The sequence below is a fragment of the Drosophila elegans genome, unplaced genomic scaffold (assembly GCF_018152505.1).
Source record: "Drosophila elegans isolate 14027-0461.03 unplaced genomic scaffold, ASM1815250v1 contig_208, whole genome shotgun sequence".
Lineage (NCBI taxonomy): Eukaryota > Metazoa > Arthropoda > Insecta > Diptera > Drosophilidae > Drosophila > Drosophila elegans.
Window position 1 is genome coordinate 11,853,919 of NW_024545578.1, and position 20,645 is coordinate 11,874,563.

The 20,645-nt window shown below is 39.5% G+C and overlaps 1 protein-coding gene across 3 annotated transcripts in view; it reads right to left on the reverse strand.

Annotated features, from left to right (window-relative positions):
- The window catches only part of LOC108135564 (ecdysone-induced protein 75B, isoforms C/D), a 101,953-nt gene that overhangs the window by 33,986 nt on the left and 47,322 nt on the right, over positions 1-20,645 (reverse strand). For 2 of the 3 annotated variants that reach the window (XM_017256321.2, XM_017256324.2), the window contains one exon: positions 9,022-9,110. In XM_017256321.2, coding sequence (XP_017111810.1) covers positions 9,022-9,110 — 89 coding nt within the window. Of the gene's footprint in view, positions 1-9,021; positions 9,111-15,125; positions 16,210-20,645 lie in introns of those variants that run through there. The other variant, XM_017256323.2, reaches the window with a different exon arrangement.

Genomic DNA, 20,645 nt, shown 5'->3' on the forward strand with positions numbered 1-20,645 from the left:
CTGTTCCACATTAATTGCCATAAAAATAGTGGCACTAAAAGGGGCGGGGTGGCTACACATTCATAGAATTTGTGACGGAAATGAGTTAGTGCCATTTGGCATGCCCCCAACCACAAATGGAGGAATACGGGGGCGGGAAAAGGGGAACGCAATGCACACGCATGCAATGAAAGCGCGTGCAGCGACTACCAAAAACAGGGGCGGTGGGCAAACAGGCGGGAGGGGGACGGAGCACGAGGGGGCGAGGCCACTATGCACTCTACCCGTTGCTGATGTTTTTTGGCCTGCAGCACTGCCGGGTTGCATAATTATCATGCAACATGCGGCAGTCGTCGACATGGAGTGTCTGAGATTTGTGGCCAAAACAAAACGTTGTTTAACGCCTGAGAGGTTTCGAGCCCCAGATCTTCCCCCTCACACATTTCTCCATCGGGGAAAATGGGAAAGGGGTTTAGGAGATAGGCTTAGTCACGCACTTTACGCACAATTTTCCCTGGGTTGGAGCGAAGAGTTTTCAATGAGGTGACAGAGGTGAAATAAAAACCATATTTGGTGGTTTAATCATACCGTATATCAAAGGAGCTGTCCATTGTATTAATAAGGAATTGTGGTGTCGATTTAATGGGTTAATAAATCAAATATTTGTTAGGGAAGTGTAAAAAATTACAAACTTATGCACAAGTGTATGTATGATTGCTGCACTTAAACTCAAAAACAGAATTATTTAACTTCTTACTTCAAAAGCTAGAAAAGCCATAAATAATTCCTATAAATATAGTTTAATATTCATTTTATCGGCACCATTATGTCAAATAAAAATCAAGTTAGTCATACCCTATCCCCATAACTCCTTTTATTGACTATTTTTTTTTTTTAATTATGGTGTGGAGAAAACTTTAATAAGCAAGGAAGAATGAAAACCAAAAATATAAAATGAAGTATGCCTTAGAGTACCAAGAACTCCTCGATCCACCCACCATTCTCCTTAACTGATTCCCCCTTTTTAATCCCCAATCCCCCCTTCCTCCACAGGCTATTTTGTGGTCTGCCCGTGGGTCTTTAGCTGCCTGGCAACTGGAAACTCACAGCGAAACGTGCGTGGCATGACCATTGCTATCAAAACCTGGCCAAAACAGAGAGAGTGGGAGGGGCGAGGCAGTCCCGGGGGCAGGAGCAGGAGCAGGGGCAGCAGCTGCGCTACTGGGAGGCAGTTGGAGCGGTCTTTGACCGCGGCCAGTAACCGTTAGGTAGCCAGAAGGATTACGAGCTGGGCCGCAACGTTTGGCCGCTTGTCCGAGGTTAGTGCACAAGCAGCGGAGAAAAAGAAATAAAAAACCAAAAAAAATAAAAAGAATGGGGGAAAAAAAGAGGCAGCGGCGAAATCAGTTAAAGCTAAACGCCTGCCGGCCAGTTGCAAGGTTTTTCTTCGTTGTTTTTTTTTTTTTTTTTTTTTTTTTTTTTGACTACCAAACCAAAGCAAACCGTTGCGAACTTCATTCCCCATTCGCCTCGCGTGCTCAACAAACTTGCATTGTTACTACCGCGGATTGGATTCAATTGGATTGCTTGACTTGAGGTTGGCTTTTGCGGCTCTGCGGCTCTGGGGCATATTTCGTGTTGCTTATCGCGCCTCAAAATACGCCGGCCCACATAAATCAATTAGTCGAGGGAGGAAGGGAGCCCATTTTGTTTTTTTTTTAGGGAAAATTGAAGGCTTGTTCAGGGCGGTACTTACAAGGAAAATTGCCGGTTGGGTGGGTGAATGTGAATTGAGCGAAGCGAATCAAAATCAAAAGCTTACCTGCCACGAAAAAGAGAAATATGTAAGAAAAATGTGGAGGCACTTGGCTTGCAACTTAATTTGGGCTACTCCTACTGGTTAAAGTTATTGTAGTGGATGATGATAGCCCCTTTTTGAAACTTATAAAAAAAAGGGTTAATTTGGTAGGCTTTAAATTTGTAATTCTCTAATTAGCTCAAGTGTATTTCTTCGAACACATTCAAATAGCCAATCAATTTAGCTGATAATTTAAGTAAAAAGTCACAAGCAATATGACCAACCCTAAACACTAAATACCAATTATTTAAAGCCAAATTTCCCAGGCCAAAAGTTCAGTTAAACAAGCAAATTAACTCGTAGACACAGCATTGGGCTCCCTTAGACTTAATTGCGGCCAAAAGAACGATTCCCTTGGCAGGCAATTAACGAATCGTGAGCCATTCCCACGCCACACTGCCACACCGGCAATCCTGGCCAAGATGGCACGCCCCGCCACACAGGTCACATAAATAATTCGCTCTTAATTATCGGCCAAGTCAAGGCGAAAACGGAGCTGGCAACATAAAACTGTCAACGGCAAAATGTCAGACGGTTCTTTGACTTATGACATAAGACAATTATAGCCAAGGTGCAGCCGCCAAACATCGGCGCATTGAACTCTCTGGTCGAGATGTTGCTGCCGTGCTGCCTTTTGCTGCCTTTTGCTACCTTTTGCTGCCTTTGTTGCAGTGGCAACATCTGGAGGCGACTTGCAACATGTGATCCGCTCGGCGGTGCGGTTCGAGTCCCGAGTAGCTCGGGTTTTTCATCGTCAAAGTGCATTCAACCCGGGCTGGCGTCAACGTTTTGGCTTGGCAAAGAAAGCAGAGTCAATGCACTTTGTTGCAACTATTCCCCCTTTCTCTCTCTCTCTCTCTTTCTGTTGCCCTGTCTATCCATCTCGCTCTGTGAGTTGCGGTACTTTCATTGCTCAAACAGCAAGCAAAAATAAAGCAATGCTGCAGAAAAACTCGTTGCGTTTTGTTGCAAGTTCGTTGACGTTCTGTATTTCTGTGTGCCTCTATGTGTGCGAATGTTCTAGAATGTTGCCAACCAACTGGGAAATTTCCAGCTAGATTGCAGCGGAGAAAGAGAAAGCAACAGCATGCGCAACATGTTGAGCGGGCTGAGGAAAATTTAAACAAACACGCTGGCAAACATTCGATGGAAAAATATTACACAACAGAGGTCTACTTTATTTATTTATATTGTCATTTAATGCTTTGATTTTACTAAATAAGTATTGAAAATAAATTGAAAGGGGGAATCTTTGCAGAAAGCAACCTTTTTTTCATGCAGAATAAATTGAATATTTAGATTGCGGCCTCAATTGAATCACTGTATCTGCAATAATCATTTTATAAAATAAAGGCGCTCTGATATCCAATTTAGATTTTGGATATCTAATATCACGAGAGCTACAAGAAAACTGCAAATGTTTTTGACCGCAGTTGTTAATTTAATACATTTGAAAGGTTTAAGTTAAAGTTAAATTGGTTGCTTTTGGTAAAGTATTTAAATGAATGAATAAATTAAACGTCATAAGAAGGAAACATAATTTATGGTATGTAAACAGAAATTGTAATATCCCCATAACTTTTCCCGCCATATTTCATCTTTTCAATTAGGCTTTAGAATGAGACAACCCTTGAACCCTCGCACGACCCCTGGCACAAACCCCCCCCTTTTGGCTCCACTAATGACAGTCTAAACAAACACAATATTTTGGGCCATCAGCAGAAGCAGCAGCAGCAGCTGCTGCGGAAAAGTGAAACAAGCTAAGCCGCAAGCCAAACACCACCCTCGAAAAAGGGGTAAGTAACCTCGAATGAAAGCAAAGACTTTTGCGAGCTGGAGCCAACAACTCAAGGCGGGGGAAAAATAAGGCACGTGGCACGAGAGCCGGGGCGAATGACTTTTAACTGGGTCAGCAAAAGTGGCTGATGTCCCTCAGCTTCGGGGGTGGTTCAGGTATATATATCTACATCCATGCATATATATTTGCTCAGCCACTCAACCACACACACACGAACACACAAACACAACCTCGAACACATTTTACTATCGCTCGTAAAGACAGAAAGGAAAAAAAAATTGCATTTGCCGTAGTAGAAGTGGCTGCTGCCGTTGCAGTTGCAGTTGCAGCAGCTGCTGTTGCAGTTGCACGTTCTCTTTGCCAGTAGATAAGGCCAAAACTCAAAGGCCGCCTTGGTGGGCGTGGCAGTGCCATTAATTTGTTCGCCATTAGATTCTGCCTTCAGCACTAATTACTCATTCGCTGGAACACATAAACGAATTCGATTTGTCCTTGGCTGAACAGCGAGCATTATTACTGGTGGAATATTTAGTCATTTGCTTTTTAATGACCATTTTAAATGTGCTCCTGTATTCTTGGAATGTTTAAATTGTATTTCTATGAATGCTTACTTGCTTATTTAAATTTGTTCCATAGTTACCATTCATTGGATTTATTTATATTTATGTATTTTTTTTTGAGCTTTTTCATATCAATGCTCTACTTATTCGCTCTCAAAAGCTCGCTGCTACAATCGCAACCAATCTACAGTATTACGTTGCATACTTTTGTGCTTCAGAAAAAAGCACACTGCTCGATCGCATGGTAGACACCAAACGCTAGGTGGCGCTAATAAATTTATGTAGAAGGCCATGTAAAATTATGTGTGGTCGCCATGTCAAATACATGTTACAGATCTGTCAGCGAATTTTTCATGCTTTTTTTGAAAACTTCGTTAGGCCTTAACATTATTTTTTCTTATATATGGATTTATGTACTGCAGCGTTAAAATAGTATTTTTATAGTATTCGAACTGCTCTAAAGACCTAGATCATCGGTATGTTATCTGAAGGTATATCTATCGCTGAGCTGGCCTGTAACCCAATTAGGCTGAGGTTGTTGACCCAAATTTTGCAAGGTGCATTGAACTTTTTGTGGGCAAAAAAAACGGAGCACAAAACGTCACTAGCGATGCGTAAGCCAATGAGAGCGAAAAAGAGAGTGGGAGAGTGTTTTTGCATTGCAACTTTATCATGAATGTGTGTGTGTTGTGTTTTCCCAGTTGTAAAATGAAAATGTGAGGAAAATCTAGAGCCGAATTTAAGCACAGTTTTAATAAATGAGTTTAATTACTAAATATGTTCAACCTTTTTTTAAAACGACATAAAGAACATTTTTAACTTTATAATTATTTTATTAAACATTTGGAAAAAATACTCCTGACAATATTTTGAAAGTTATTTTAAATGTGCTGAAAGCATTTTCTTGATTATTGAATCAAACATCTTTTAGTTGCTCTCAACTATTTTATTACTACTACATTATTGTAAAAAACAAATTAATTGTGCTTAATTCAAAAAAGTTATTGATAAACAATAATAATTTTACAATTGTTTTTTTTAATAACAAATTTTCCAAATATTGAAAACAAATTTTTTTTTTCTAAAATGAAATTGAAAAGGAAATGCATTTTCTAGACTTTTCCCTGGAGATACACAACCTAAATACGAATGAATTGTGCCGCCCACCCCCATCGCCACCTCATCGCAACTCCTCCCCCTCTTTCTCTTCTTACTATTCTCACCCCTCTGCCACACCTCATGCTCACTCACACATTCACACAAACGCCTAGACAATTTCATGCAACGCTGCGTCGCAGTTGGCGTCGCTTCCCGACGTCGACTGCGACTGCAGTCAGTCGTTCAAGTGCATTTCAGAGCGTTAACCTTTGTGTCTCTGTGTGAGTGTGTGTCCTAGCCCAACATTTAGGGCTCTCTCTGGGGGCTCTCTCTCGCGCCCTCTCTCTAGTTTTCCTGGCTTTTCCTCTTGCTTTTCCAATTTGAAGTGCAGGCAAGTGGAAAACCTCGAAAGCAAAATGAGAATTAAGGTCTCCCATGATAAAATCTTGGAAACGGCGCAAACATGGGTATGTAGTATTTTCTCCACTGATAAATCCAGCCCAAAATTAATTTTTCTGTTTATTTTAGGAGTTTGTTATCCCACTGTCTTTCGTTGCTTTCTTTTTTTGGGATTATCAAGCGCATTTGGTGTTTGTTCATATTAGAATCATTATCTGATTGCTCTAGAATTGATGCAGGTTAGGAACAATGAAATAGAGAGATAGAGCAGAAATGATAGGGAGGAGAATTACAGACACTCGAGTAAGAAATGGGGATTAGATTTTAAATATATTTTTTTTAAATTTTACTACTGAAAGAAAATATTTGGCTATTTACTATCAAAACACATTTTGCTGGCTTTTTCTCTCTCTTCATAAAATGCAATAGGAAATCTCCCAGGGCGCTGAGAGAGCAAACGAGAGCGTGAGAGAGCGTTCTCTTTTTCTGCATCTCTGCCTCTCCCTCCCCTGCTTTCTCGAGCCCTATGCTGCGTACGCTGCTTCTGTTTCTGCTTTGACATTGAACGAGTTCATTCACATTTGCTGCACGCACACAACTGCAGCGCCACTCACACAGATACTTGCACGAAAAACTACACGAAGCATAAACAACAACTGCCGAAGCGAAATGGTAAAGAGAGAAAAAAAGAGAGCCACAACGAGCGGCAGAAAAAAAGAAAGAAAATAAGAAAAAACAAAAAATAATACAAATGTATGCATGAGTGTGCGTAAATAAATAAATATGTTAAATAATGTGGAAAGAATAACAAACACGTTAGATAATAGTTCCAGAATCAGAAATAAAGAAAGCTGACCACAAAGAAAAGTCTCCCGGCATTTTATTGGAAATTAACATCTATTTGACTATTCCTCCTCGTCTCCGCTTCACACGCTCCTTCGTTGTGGTCCCTCCAAAAAAATACAAATAATATCACCTGCCTTCTACAATTTTTTTTTAGTTACGAAATCGGGAATTGGGTCATTAAGGCAGCAGGCAATAAATGTGTGAAAGGCACCGACTAGTTTGGGTTAAGGATAATGGAATGAGGGAAATAGATTTGAGTCATAGATAAACCATTTGCCTCAAAAATTAGAGTTTTATAGGAACGGTTACTTATCTAATTAGCGCAGTTTTAATTTTAAAGTATTCATTTTTTGTCACTATTAAGATAAAGTACAATTCAATTTATAAATGAATAATATAAAAAAGATACAGTATTACTGAACAAGCAATATTAAGATGTGAAACTTAAACTTCCTTGTAGGCCGAAAAGTTCTATAAATATCCATCATGTATATTGTCAAACCTATTCCACAATAATTAATAAGCGTCAAGAACCCTTAAGCGGCTCTAAACTATATAAAACTCGTCTTAAAACAAACGAGTTCCGAATATAGTTTCAGTTGCCAAGTGATTCAGTTCTGGCTACGAATGAAGTCATTCGTCAAGCTCAAAACACAAAAAAAAACTAATTCAAAAGATATAAAACCAAAGAATCTGTCTCTGAAATAGAGGTCAATAGACAAGACGAAGGTCCACCGAGCAGATCAGGTAGGCAGGCAAGTCACAAATCGTAGCCACAAATGGCCAGGGCGGAAATATCAGCTAAAAACGAGCCACCGCACCACGCGGCGTATGAGCAATCTGCGAAACTCGATTCCTCAAAGGGGAAAGAGGGGGATAAGAATAGTGCGCGTGAGTGAGAGGAAGGGTGATGGCAAACCTGGCCTAACCTTGAACTTCAAAAAAGCGCGAAGGAAACACAAACTTTTAGGCCTACCTATTCGGTTAAACATATATTTACATTCACATAATAAACATATAAATTAGCACACAACAAAAGACGTTCCACGAAACCCGAAAAGCCGAAACAAAAACTGGTCCAAAGTCAATGAACTTCTGCTTCTTCCTCTGCAGATCAATTCGAGTTTTTCATGTGGACATACAGTGGACATTCGTCAACTTGTAATTATCTGGAGTTTTAAGTTACAAAAAACAATAGGGTGAACTACATTTCCCCACAAAGTTTAAGCTTTGTATAAAACAAATAACTAAGAAACCATCTTAATAGTTATTTTTTTAATGTAGACTTAATTTTCCTGATTGCCCAGATAACCTTGATTTTCTTCAAGTTTCAATTTCCGAGCAATCACTGTGTTATTATTTTTGCAACGTTTGAAATTTCAGACGCGCAGACAGTTTAAATGCAAAAACAAATACAAGGACCGCCAAGGGCCAGACAAAAAGAAAGGGACGGGAGATGAAAAGAGGCAGCGAGAACGAGAAGGAACCTCGACTGGCTGTTAACCCAATTCAAGGACGTCATTGAGACATTAAACCCGACTCGCTTCTCGAACTCCGAGTGCCGGCGAATATAAGGGAATAGGGCAAACTGCTTTGCCAAGGTTGTGCAGAGTGGCTATAGTGATGGTGGCGTGACACGATCCACAGGAAAAGCTCGAGTTAACTAAGATTCCGTCATGCGAGACCCTCATCTCTGGAAAGGGAACAATCACTGGAACGATCACTGGACTCTGTCCAGAGGTTCAGCTCTTTGGGCGAATGAACTTGCATTTTCAATGTCACAGACGACAAAGGGCGGCAACAGAGTCTCTAAAAGCAGCAGGAACCCAAGAAACACACTGAGCAAAATACTTAATAAACATACTCTTAAACGCGTTTTCAGTAGATTAAATTAAATTTAAATAAGCTATTAAAAAAGGTTTCAGAGGTATTAATCAGAATATTATCGTATTTCAAGTTGCACTTCCAATTTGTATCCTTCAATACAATTATTATCGCAATGTATTGATCCCTTATTTGATTTTCCAGTGCAGGATGAAAAGAATCATCCACAAAGGCAGCATTGAAGGTTTCGTTCTGGTTTGGTGGTTGCTTTATTTTATTTTAATTTTTTTTGTGTCTCATTTGTTTTGCTCAGGATTTGTGTTGTTGTACATTTTGATTTATTTTATTGCGACGCAATTTAATGCAAGGACAATTCGCCAGACGACGTCGCAGGTTTTTGTGAAGGGCAAGGGCCTGTTGCTGACAGGGAGAAGGAGAGAGGGGGGATACACAGGACGAAAGAGACGGAAAAACAACCCTGCTAAAGCTATTCCTGATCCCTTTTTTTTCCTGCCAACGAGGTCAACTGAGTTCAATGTCAGAGCCAAAGTTGGTGGTTGGGCATCAAGTTGCACGTGGCGAGCACACTTTTGCCCTACCACCCCCGCAGTAGAGACAACCCCTCTGCTCCTTGAAGGATATCTGGTGCAAAAACTTACCTTGCAACCCTCGCAGGAATGCACACCGTAGTGGAAACCGGAGGCCTTGTCCCCGCAAACACGGCACAGCACCGTGGTGCCATCGAATTCTGCAAATTAAAGATAAGAATGTCAGATTAATAATCAGAAAACAGCATAGAAGGACATCAATAATATATATAGGGGTTACCCCTGGTAAGCTGCTGGTGGAAAACATTTTCAGCAGTGGGAAAAAGGAATTTCACAATCGTAGAAATACTTAAAAAACATATTGTAAGATATATAAATGTCTCAAGTATTTATTTAATGGTGATCAATTTACAATCCTTCATCTCGAAACGAAAGCAATTAACAACTTTCATTATCACTTCCATTTCATTATCAAATACCAAAAACAATATGAAGAAAGTCCACCAAAGGCGACGTAATACTTTCTTCAAATAAAGCCAGCGCAATGCCAAAGACGAAGAAAGCAGTAAAACGAAATGGGCGAGACAACAAAAAATAACTTGTTGCTGAACTTGAGCTCATTCTTGGCCAAAGAAATGTTACGTAACTTTCACCGGCACGCCAGGTAAACAAGAAAAAAAAGGCGACCAAACGAGAAGAAAGTAAACAAGAGAGAGCATAAGAACTAACAAAGAGCGGAAGAGAAAGACTTTCTTTCGGGCGGAAACAAGTTCTGGCGACTGAATGAAAGACTTTCTTTGAACAGGTTTGCTTTGGTTCTTTCTCCAAAGAAAGTCTTTCTCTGAGTGGTAGAAGATCTTCTTGGCCTCTCCCTCTCTCTCGATTTTTATATCTTTCTGTACTTCCTCCTTTTCTCTGGCAATCAGACACGCCACGCTTTGTAAACAATTGTAAATGGCAAACAATGTTCATGATCTTCACGCTGCCATGACCATCATCATCGTCACGACCATCACGATCATGAGCAACTTGTATCTGTATCTGCTTTTTGCTATTTCTGTGCCAGACACACACACAACCAGCATCTATACGGTTGCAATGCCGTCAAGTTCACTGACATTTCGCACTGCAGATCGTTGCACTTTTGCATTGGACAACAACAAAGCAGGCTGAGCAGAGGAAAGGGGTCTTGCACTGATCTCTCGCACGCCACTGACTGAATTCGCTTCAAGTTTCCAGACTGAAAGATCTTTATATGCAGATATAAGTGGTAAACAAGAGTGTAGGTTAGTAATATGTGTTCAAATGTTGCAAATTAATTAAACTGCAAATGTGGTTGCTTATAACTTTTTTAGTTAATTTAAATATGTTGGTTAATTTAATAAATTTATGTTGCTCAAGTTTCAAGAGTTCATAAGTTCAAAAAAATTCAAAGTTCAAAACAACTTATTTTATTAACATTCTATTTCTATGCGTTAAAAACCCATAAAGCGTTTTTGATGCAATCTTTTATTCTCCAAGATACTTAATCATTTACTGGCACATAACAGATTCACAACTAGGAAGCAAAACACCAAAACATCACATTCATAAACGCCTTTTTTTCCTTATAGACACAGATAAAAAAAACTATCTGTAAGACTAGCAGACGTAATTGAACTTCTTATCAGGAAAGAAAACTAACAAACAAAAAAAAGAAAAACATTCCCAACTGTCATGTTTATTTGAACTTGAAAAAAGAGGCAGAAATATCCCAAGTTGTTTTTATTTAATAAAATATTATGGTTGTCGTTCGGTTTTCCTTTGTGCTGTTTTTTGTATTTGTTTTCGGGGAATTTCGTGGCACACATTTAAAAATATTTCATTGGGTGCGTTGAGAGAATAAAGAATGCCACGTTCTGTTCCCATCTCCCTCGTACTTGGCCGCTCTTTCTATCCTAATTCGGAAACCGATTCGGAATCGTATGGCTTACGTCATTGGCATTGTGATTTATATAAATATAGGTTTCTTTTTTTTGGCAAGATCTTGCTTTTGTAATAGATTCGCTCATGGATTACCAATTTGTGTTCTATAAACAAAAGGCAGCAAGGTCAGTGGAGAGGCCTCTCTGTCTGCCCCCTCCCTATCTCTGTCTGGCCGTCTCTTTCTCTTCCTCTATCGCTGTCTCATCGCCTTGGGAACTTGGCATTCGCTAATCGGCGACACGTGTAATAGCTTGTTAAATGAAATTCTGTTTTTTCGGTGTAATAATTAAGCGTATGAGGAAGGGGCTTGGTAGGTGCTTGCGGGCGTGGTTGATAGTTATCCGTGATAAAGATACTCGAAATTCACTAAGGTCGATCGAACTCAAAAGCTATTGTTTAGGGATTTTAGTTGGCTAGACCTTGAATCAGGCTGATTGAACTTAATTTATGTTCGTTGCTAAACTTATAAATTTGTTGGGCCAAGAATTTTGTTTGGGAATTCTATAATGTATAATGGGTTTTTTTTATTTATTCACAATTTAAGTGAATCAGCAAAAAACAACATTAAAAAAATTGAATTTTTCTTATCTTTAAAATTGGAAATTAAGTTTGGAACGAACATTGTTCAATCATGTTAAATGTTTTTTTGTTACACCTCTTAGCAATTTTTTAAAAATTGAGTTTCAATATTTTATTTTTTACTATTGTTTTACGATCTGTATTATGCCATACGATGACTCAATTTGTTTATGTTAAAACCTCCCATTATAAATAAGTTCCAAATAATATTTCGCCACTGTGAAATGTTAAGCTAACCGAATAATCTATGGGAATTATCTAATACGCACTGCTCACACATACGAGCGCAAGGAGGCGACCTTGAAAGTTTCATTCACTTCACACGCACACAGATACGGAAAGGGGCAGCGGTTTTGGGGGTGTCTGCGAAGAGGTGGAACGTGCACTATCAGAAATACTAGAAATAAGCCAAACAAATGGCAGCTCCCCTAGCAAACACACTCGCATACCAGAAAAAAACGCAGACAACCAAATTTCGACTGCTCAAAATATTTATTAATACGAGAGCGAGCGAGAGGGAAGATCGCTGAAGAGAGAGGGAGAGAGATATGGCCATATTGGCAATGTTCTGTGTGAGTAAAAAAAAAGACTACTATATTAAAATTTGACATTGAAATTTTTGCTGCTCTCTCTTTCTCGCTCAATCAATAAAAAAATTTCGCGCGTGCAGGAGAGAAAGAGAGGAGGAGAGAAGCGTTCTCGCTCTGCCTACAAACTTCAATGCGGAAATGTTCGGACAGGTTTTTCTGTTGCTTATTTTTTAGCGCCAGTTCAATGTATCGTTTAATCAAGTCAAGAATAAAAAATTTTATTCAACATTTTCGTCAAGTTCAAAAAACGCGACTGAGGTCAGCTCGAAATGCGGGAGACACCTTGTAAAGTGGGCGCGTTTTTTAGTCACCTTCGTACGGAGTTCATTGAATTGACAACTGCCGCCAAAAATGTCGATTATGCAATGTTATTCTTTTGGCGGGATTGTAAATTAATGACCTCTCAACGAAACAGAATTTTTATTTAAATTTTAAGGAATATGTTGAGTGCATTGATCCTCGAATTTGTTTTGTTTTTGGGTGCCCTGCACTTTTATTGGGTTTCATTAATTTATTGAACTTCTTGGGGGTTAATGATCGAGTCGTGGGAACGTTTAATTTTTGCCATAAATGCGCGTGTGTAATTCGCATAATTTTTAAAAATAACTTAGCAAGAAAAAATAAGACGGCCACAATTTGGGAATATTCCCTATCACGAAAGAACAAAGACTTCAGGTTATTAATGGCTTCGCTTTTTTATTAATACACACAACATATTTTGTGTTAAATCTACATCAGTATAGTGCCTATCACTATCAAAGCAATTAGCCAAAAGTAAAAGTATCAAAAAATGCCCAAAAAAAGCTACCTACAAATAAATTGCAACAAGAAACACAAAATGTATTACTTTCGTTTTGACGATGGTTTTCACTTTCAGGTCTTTGGCCGCTTAATAAATTTCTAAAATGCACAAATAATTGTGCCAATAAAAATAAACACGATCGGACGAAAATCAAATAAAATGAAAATAAAATAAATTCGAATAGAGTAAACTTTCGAAGTGAGCAAAAGTTCAAGAGCCGCCTACGAAAAACGAAAAGCGCCTGCGAAAAGCGAAGAAGAAAATAAAATAAAATAAAGCAAAAGACAAATAAATTGTGGAGAGCAATGGCAAGGCGAACTTTTCTTTTGGACAATTGTAGCGTTGCAGCTTGACTTTCACCGACATTTGACAGAGGGGTGGTCGGTAGGGGGTGCACTGTTCACCTGGAGGAGTCATTAACCCGCAGCTATGTATGTAAAAATGTCAAAGAGACTTAGACCCGGTTTTTTTTGCCCGTAAATTGGCCGCGCATGCGCAGTCGCCTTGGTAAAAAGTGAATTTGTCTCTGGCTTCGGCCAAGTCAAGCTGCAGTCAAGCTGCGCTTTTCACTTTCGTTTGGCGGCAATTGAAATGCGAAACTTGGCAAACGGATGCACATCGACCCGGCCGAAACCCAAACGGCAAGAAATTCATTCGCAAATGCGAAAAGAAATCCGCCGATCCGCGATCCACAGGGTAGCAATGAACTTGGAAACCAACTTTGTCATCGCCCCATCTCTTTCGCCCAGTTTTTCAATTAGTGAAATGCAACACCAGCAACACACAAACGCATAAATAAATATCGATGGCATGGGGAAAAACACACTTTTGCAAAGTAAAGCAAATAATGCCAACGATAGTGGGTGAGATATGGTGGTAGGGGAATGGATATTGGAGACATAATCGAGACACATATAAGTATAATTTTGGTTTTCACTTTCGATTTGAGTGTCATGCAGTAGGTGTTGAATTTATTGGCGTATTTTGGTATAAGACGTAAGTGTGGGATTAGTTAGTTCAGCAATTTATTGGTGTCACAGTAAAATATTAAGATCATAAGTTAAATACTTTTTTATTAGAGCCCAAATTCAAAAAAAGGAAAACATATCGCAAAATCTTAAATCTTATCAATTATAATCTGTTAAAATATGTTTATACATATGACAACATAAACATAAACACCTTGAAAACACCCAACCCCATGACCCCAAACGACACTTTCTGTTGTCCAAGGTTCCACTCCTGACTAGTTTTATGGGAATCCACAGATTACCCTACCACCAGTCCAGAAATAAATACAAAAAACAACCAGTTCCCCACTATAGAAAGAACTACCTTGACTCATCACTTGAACTGTGATTGCCCCGATCGGATCTGAAGTCTTTATGCGAACTTAAACCGGTTGCTTATGAAGTGCATTAACTTCCTTTAGTCATAAAACAAAAGCCTGACATTGGTACAGTTATAATTTCGGTTAAATACAACAAAAAATAAATAAATAAATTGAGAAAAACCGAAATGTGTTGAGCGCTCAAGTTAATTGAACTTACTTGAACTCGACGCTTAAACAAAAAAATGATTTCGGATGCGGAACGACCTTGATGACTGGAAGTGACTGACTAAACGGTGATCATCGCACTGATAATGATAATGGCGTTGATAATGATGGTCACACGATTGCGGTACCTGTGACGTCACTATAATTATTTTATCAGGCGCCACCTTGCAAATTTCCGCTTTGCGGGGCTAATACGCCTGATGCTAATTGGCGGGGGAAGGTCAAAATCAAATCAGATCGGCAAACACGAGATCGGATTTTCTCTCTCATATCTCCAATATATATATGTATACATTTTTTGAGATATAGAGGCGTTTTATGTGCATACTTTTGGTTTTCAAGGTTTTCATTTTGTCTGAAACGGAAGCAAATGATCAGATTGCTTTATTTTATGAGATCGATACAGTTTTCTTATTGGTTTCAATCTTTTGTTGCTCAAAATAGTTTTCAATTCTTCGTTCGAGTAATCTATATTTGTCATATTAACGTTAATATGCTGCTTAAAAATAATTTCCTAGTGATTTTAAAGCTTGCATTTTAAAGGTTATATAAATGAGTGTGATTAAGTCGACATTTTTAAATTAGTCATTTTTTTTTTAACCAAGTCTCGAATGAAATGAAAGGATCCATAATATGCAAGATTAGTTTGGCCCAGTTTTTATTTAAGTAACATTTACATTTATCGTATTAGGCCAATATTTTCCTGTTCCGTAAAACTTACCTATGTTGAGCTCTGGTTCTCCCTTCACCGAACTGGCCACAGTTGTATCCATAACTGGGTAGGACTTGATGTATTCCGGAGTTTGGGGACGCGAATCCGCTGGGACAACGACACAACCACCCGGGTGGTGAAGATTCGCCTGCGGATATCCGTGGGGATACATCGCATGCGGGTGTGGGTGGTGCTGAAGGTGATGTTGTTGTGGTTGTTGCTGCTGTGGCTGGTGCTGTTGTTGTGCGTGGTGGGGCAGGGACTCGAAATGATGGGGCATTTGTTGCTGCTGTTGTTGTTGATGTTGCTGTTGCACCACCACAGTGGTTGTGCTGACGGCACTCGATTTGCTCATGAAGATCACACTGCTGTGGGGCAGCGGCAGCTTGACGGATGATGAATTGGGGGAATTCGAAGAACTCGCCATGGTCACACCTGTGGGTGGCACAGTATCCAGATCTGTGACAGGTGCTACCAGGCTCCTAAATTCCGGATTGTAATTCTCGCTCAAGCCCAGTTTGCTATTGTGCTGGTAATAGGCCGAAACACTGGTGTTCGGCGGCAGTTTAAGTGCATTCTCCAGGTGAGAACGACCGGTTACACCCAAAATGGGTGGTGCCGTCGTGCTTGGCTGTTCTGGGGCCGGTGGTGCCACCATACTGGCACTCACTGTGCTGCAGATCACAGAGGTCTTGGCGCTATCTGAACTGTCCGCGGACATTAACATTTTGTTTGCGCTTTTTCTCTTTCAGGGGTAATTTCTTAGAATATAAATTTAAATATTTTAATTTAAATTTGCAGCCTTAGGCATAGTTTTGGTTTTTCAAGCACTTGTTTGAATATTGGTAAGATTTTATTTTATCCTTTGCATTGAAATTTGAATAGCCTACGCGGGCAAAGTTGTCATGTTTTCTGAACACTTTTCAAAATGATTGTAAAACTGTGGTAATTCACTTATTGGGTTATCCTTGTCACGGAATAATCACTACACTGCTAAAAACTCGCGACTCGAGGTGGATCGAAGTCGAAATCGGACGAACGACACGGAACGGAACGAGGCGGAGCGATCTGTGCGCTGCGAGCGGCAGTTAGTCAATGAAAGGAAAATCAACATTCGCGGCGGATCTTGTTCAGTTTTTTCGGCCAGCCGACCCTGGGAGCGAGCGTCGACGTCGGCGGCGTTGGAGAGAGAGAGCGCGCTCTCCACTTCCCCACTTGAAACATGTGCTGCCGGCCTCTAAGCGAGTGCGAGCAGGAGAGCGCGATCCCTCAGATTCCGCGTTTATGCGGGGCAATCTGTTCATGAAATAAGCGAAACAGGGTTGATCATGAGTCACTGACTCGACTCACACAATAATGATAAGCCATGAACAAGCAGACAACTGAGGGAATGAGCAACTAAGCCAGAGATCATCTAAGCAGAGATTAATATTAAGGAGGTGACACTTTTTTAAATGAATATTTTTAGTGGTTCATGGAAAGAAGTTTATACATACACTTTTTCTTACCACTTTATTAAATTCGTGAACTTAGTTTAACCCCGCATAAACTCAGTATAAGCCAGCGAGGGTGAACAGCTGTGAGAGCGAAACACATGTCGTTCGAGCAGAGAGTAAAAGATAGCCGCTCTCCCTTTTTTTCTCTCTCTCACCATCTCACCATCTCTCCACCTACCCCTCCCCCTCGACGGAGTTCAATAAAACTTCAGTGGAGTGAAAATTTATGAAATTACATGCAATTAAAAATTATATCACTCACAATAATGAAAAGTTCGGAACCGCGGGATAGGATCGTTGACTCTCAGTCGTTGACACTGGGCGGAAAACATGTAAATCAAATATTTACACGGCCAAAAGGCAATAAACCCCATTGAATGCTGAAAAAACTTCGCCTAGGTCAATGCTAAATTTATTTCCTGGATCGTTGAGCCACGTGTGGTTAAATTAGAAGCCCCCCCTTCCAACTAACACCTCCCCCCTCTCTCAACCCACCACCCACACATTTGACCCATTCAAGGCCAGACATCCGCCGTTTTTCTCGGGTGTTCCAAAAATAATCTTTGACTGAGTTTTCCTTGTTTCCATTTTTCAACATTTCGGCACATTTGTCGGAGGGGGAAAATTCAACAAATTTTCCTCGGCAGGCGGGAGGGTTTTGTTTTTCTTTTCGAAATACGACATGTTTTCCTCCAAACAAAAACAGACAGATATTCTTATTTTTATTTTCTTAGTCTTTATGGGGGTATTTTTGTGGGAAACGTGGAAAATGTTTCGGTTAAATTAGCTGTTAATACTCCTGTTTATTGAGTAGAATGGAAAATGTGTTTAAAACTACTTTTATATAGGGGAGGAAATTGCGTTAAGAGTATCTTTAGATCTTTGAAAGTGTTGCCTTAAAAATATGAAAAAGTATTCGAGATTCTTTCCTTATTATAATAATTAAATTATTATTTCTAACATAATTTCTTAAAATGGGGTTTTGTTACACTGATCTCATACTGAAAATTGAGTCACCCAGAAAACTGTTTCCCAAATCCAAATATGGATAATTTTTGAGTTCCAAGCCCACCTCCGTCATCCTTGAATAAAAGCTCTTATTACCTTAATCCCACTTGCTCTTCGATCACTTTCACATTGGTTTGCTGACGTTGATCGTCCAATGGACTCCGTAATCAGAAACTCGAGCGGCATAATAACAATAAAAGCACATTTTCCCTTAGCCGCCAGACCCAAACAAAAATAAACATTGAACTTCCTTATTAATGCAATTTCAATAATGACAACAGTCCAAGGCAGCAGCTCAAGAGTCAAGTCCCCGGATCCGTGAGTTCGAGTCTGGAGGTACTTGCATATAAACGAGCAGACAAAACGAAAGTGGAACCTCCGAGGAGATCTCATCCCGGGGTTCAAGTGGGGGTCAAGTTCAATGAGGGTGAACTCTCAAAAAATGTATTATTATCGTTATTTGGAAGATGGTATTTTATTTTATTGGTCTTCAAGAGGCTATTAATAATGCCTCGTGAAGTACGACTTGACAGGGTGGTAGCACACAACACAAGCGTATATTTTCTTATCAGCATTTTGGGAATGCCTGACTGTCTGAATTTACATTAACTTGAGAATATATTTGTATTTCAGACAGGCCCTTTTTTTTAACTAAAGGTCTTTGGATTTATGACGACAGAACTGGTGCAACAATTCAAATAAGACTGCTCAAATTTTAAAACCAAATATACATATATAAGGCTGCCATCGAATAGAGACAGTGTTATTCAAAGCTGCTTTTCTTATGACTTTATTTTTTCTGCCAATTTCCAAAGAGTTTCGCCATGTCATGATCTCGCTGGCGATCACTGCTCGCGATCATGGGGCGAGTGAACTCCTTGGAAATGTCATTGGCTTTCTCCCCCATCCCGAGTTGTATCTCGACCGAGCTCTCCCGTTTTATGTTGCGAAAAACTTCATTCCGTTTATCAGTAAATGGTGTATATGGGGCTTGGCTGGCGGTTACTTAGTCACTTAGTCACGACAGCTGGATCAAAGTACTCCGATAAAGAAGTGTCCCTGACGCAGTCGCCTTCAACTCTACGGCAAGCGGCGTATGGCGTACGGCGTACAATTGACCGATAAATTGAGATTGAGGGCCGCCACACGCACATGTCAGAGAAATGGTTCAGTGCGTGGTGGCGGCATCAAATTTATATTATTTTACTTATTTTATTGTGCTATAATCATTGGCAATTGTTAATCGGTTGACGAGCAGTTGAAGGCTTCTCTCTCCTCCGTACTCTCCTGATCAAGTTGAACGAATCTTTTATATATTTTTCCTTGTGGCTCTTGTGCTGGATTTAATTTGCCAAAAAATCGGGTAGCAAAGCAAAAAAGTTCACAAAAAAAAAAAAAAACTTCCCCGATAAGTTGTTAACAATTTGGGCAAGTAGATTTTAGAACTCCGAAACCAGTTTCGGATGGCGTAACTCCCCGTCTGTCTATCGCTCTTTTTTGGTTTATCTATGTGTTTGAGTATCTGTATCTATATAATTAACGCACAATGAGAAGGTGCGTGAGTCCGTCGGTCCGTCCGCGTTCATGAACTCGGTCAATTTGAAGGCCAACCATTTTGCGGCTTACGCATTGAAAATGTGTGTATTCCGTCTGTGTTGTTTTTTTTGTTTTTTTTTTTCGTTTAGCTCTGCCGAGGTTTTTTTAGTGATTTTCGTATGCGAGCAATTTAATTTTTTTGCGTGGCTTCTTTTTTCCGGCATTGTTGTTCTGGTAGGATTGTGTCGTTGATTACGCATAATTTTTGGGCCTGTTCATGATGTCATGGCGAAGGGGGCAATCGGTACAAGAACGAGCCGAAATTTGTATAGTACATATATACTCTGAAGGTTGCCCCCACTTGAGACAAGGGAACATTTCGCGATAGAATTTGCCATGCGGAAAAATTGGGCTAAATAAATTCATTGAAATTATCTACTTTTTAAATTGTAAGTAAAGGGATTGAAAGTAATTTTTTAAAAGTTTTGAATTTAATAAATTATACAAGCCGAAGAAACTATTAATTAATAAATTTAGAGTGCTGACTGCTCGAATATTTTTTGGAAGTGAACAAATTTCACACACTTTATAGTTTTGCTTATAAATTTTGCCCAAGGTTCTTCAAATAGCATTAAGTAATAAAAACCTAATCGTATTGCTCACATAATATTTCACTGTTTTTTCGCTTTCACAGACAGTTTCCCTTCCCGAAGTCCTCCCGATTACCAGGTAAGCCCCTCGTAACCCCTGTCAGTACAGTACTTCCCCTTCAAGAGCCCCACCCACGTGTGAAACAGATAAAAGTGGTACTGCATAATAGTTTTGGGGCTCTGTCCGTGCCATAATGGCTAGTAATCGGATCGTTTGTGTGTGAGAATTACGGGTACAGTGGAACAATATGCGCCTTATCGACGTAACCAGCCAGCAAACTTAAATAATAACAATAAACCCTCACACACACACTAATGGAACGGCAGTGACAGTTAGTCTCTTATCGGTGAGCGTTTGTTATCAGCGTCAAAACCAAAATGAAGGTCAGCAGCACAAATTCCGCGGCCCACAGTCCGCTTATCTCTGTTCCTACATACATATGTATGTGCTTCTTCTTTCCACTATCTATCTCTGTCTCACTCTCTGCGCTTTGTTCCGCCGCGTCACTTCTTGGACTGCCCTTTATGGGAAGAGTACTATACGTTTTTAAATTTTTAAAATATTAAACAATAGAATACTATAGAATTGGATTATATATTAATTTTGTTTTTCTTTTGATATTTAATTACTTAGAAAATTGAACAGAAAAAATAAAATGATTAACTATTGCATACTTTCAGAGACATTTTAAAGAGAATTCGAAACATTTAAAGTTTCTGAAGTAAAAAGTAAAGAAATTAAGTTTTAGAAAAGTATAATAGTATTCTTGAAAGTAGTTTAAAAAATATTGTTAAAAAAAAAGAGTGTTTACAGTTCATTTAAAGCTTATTGACTATGG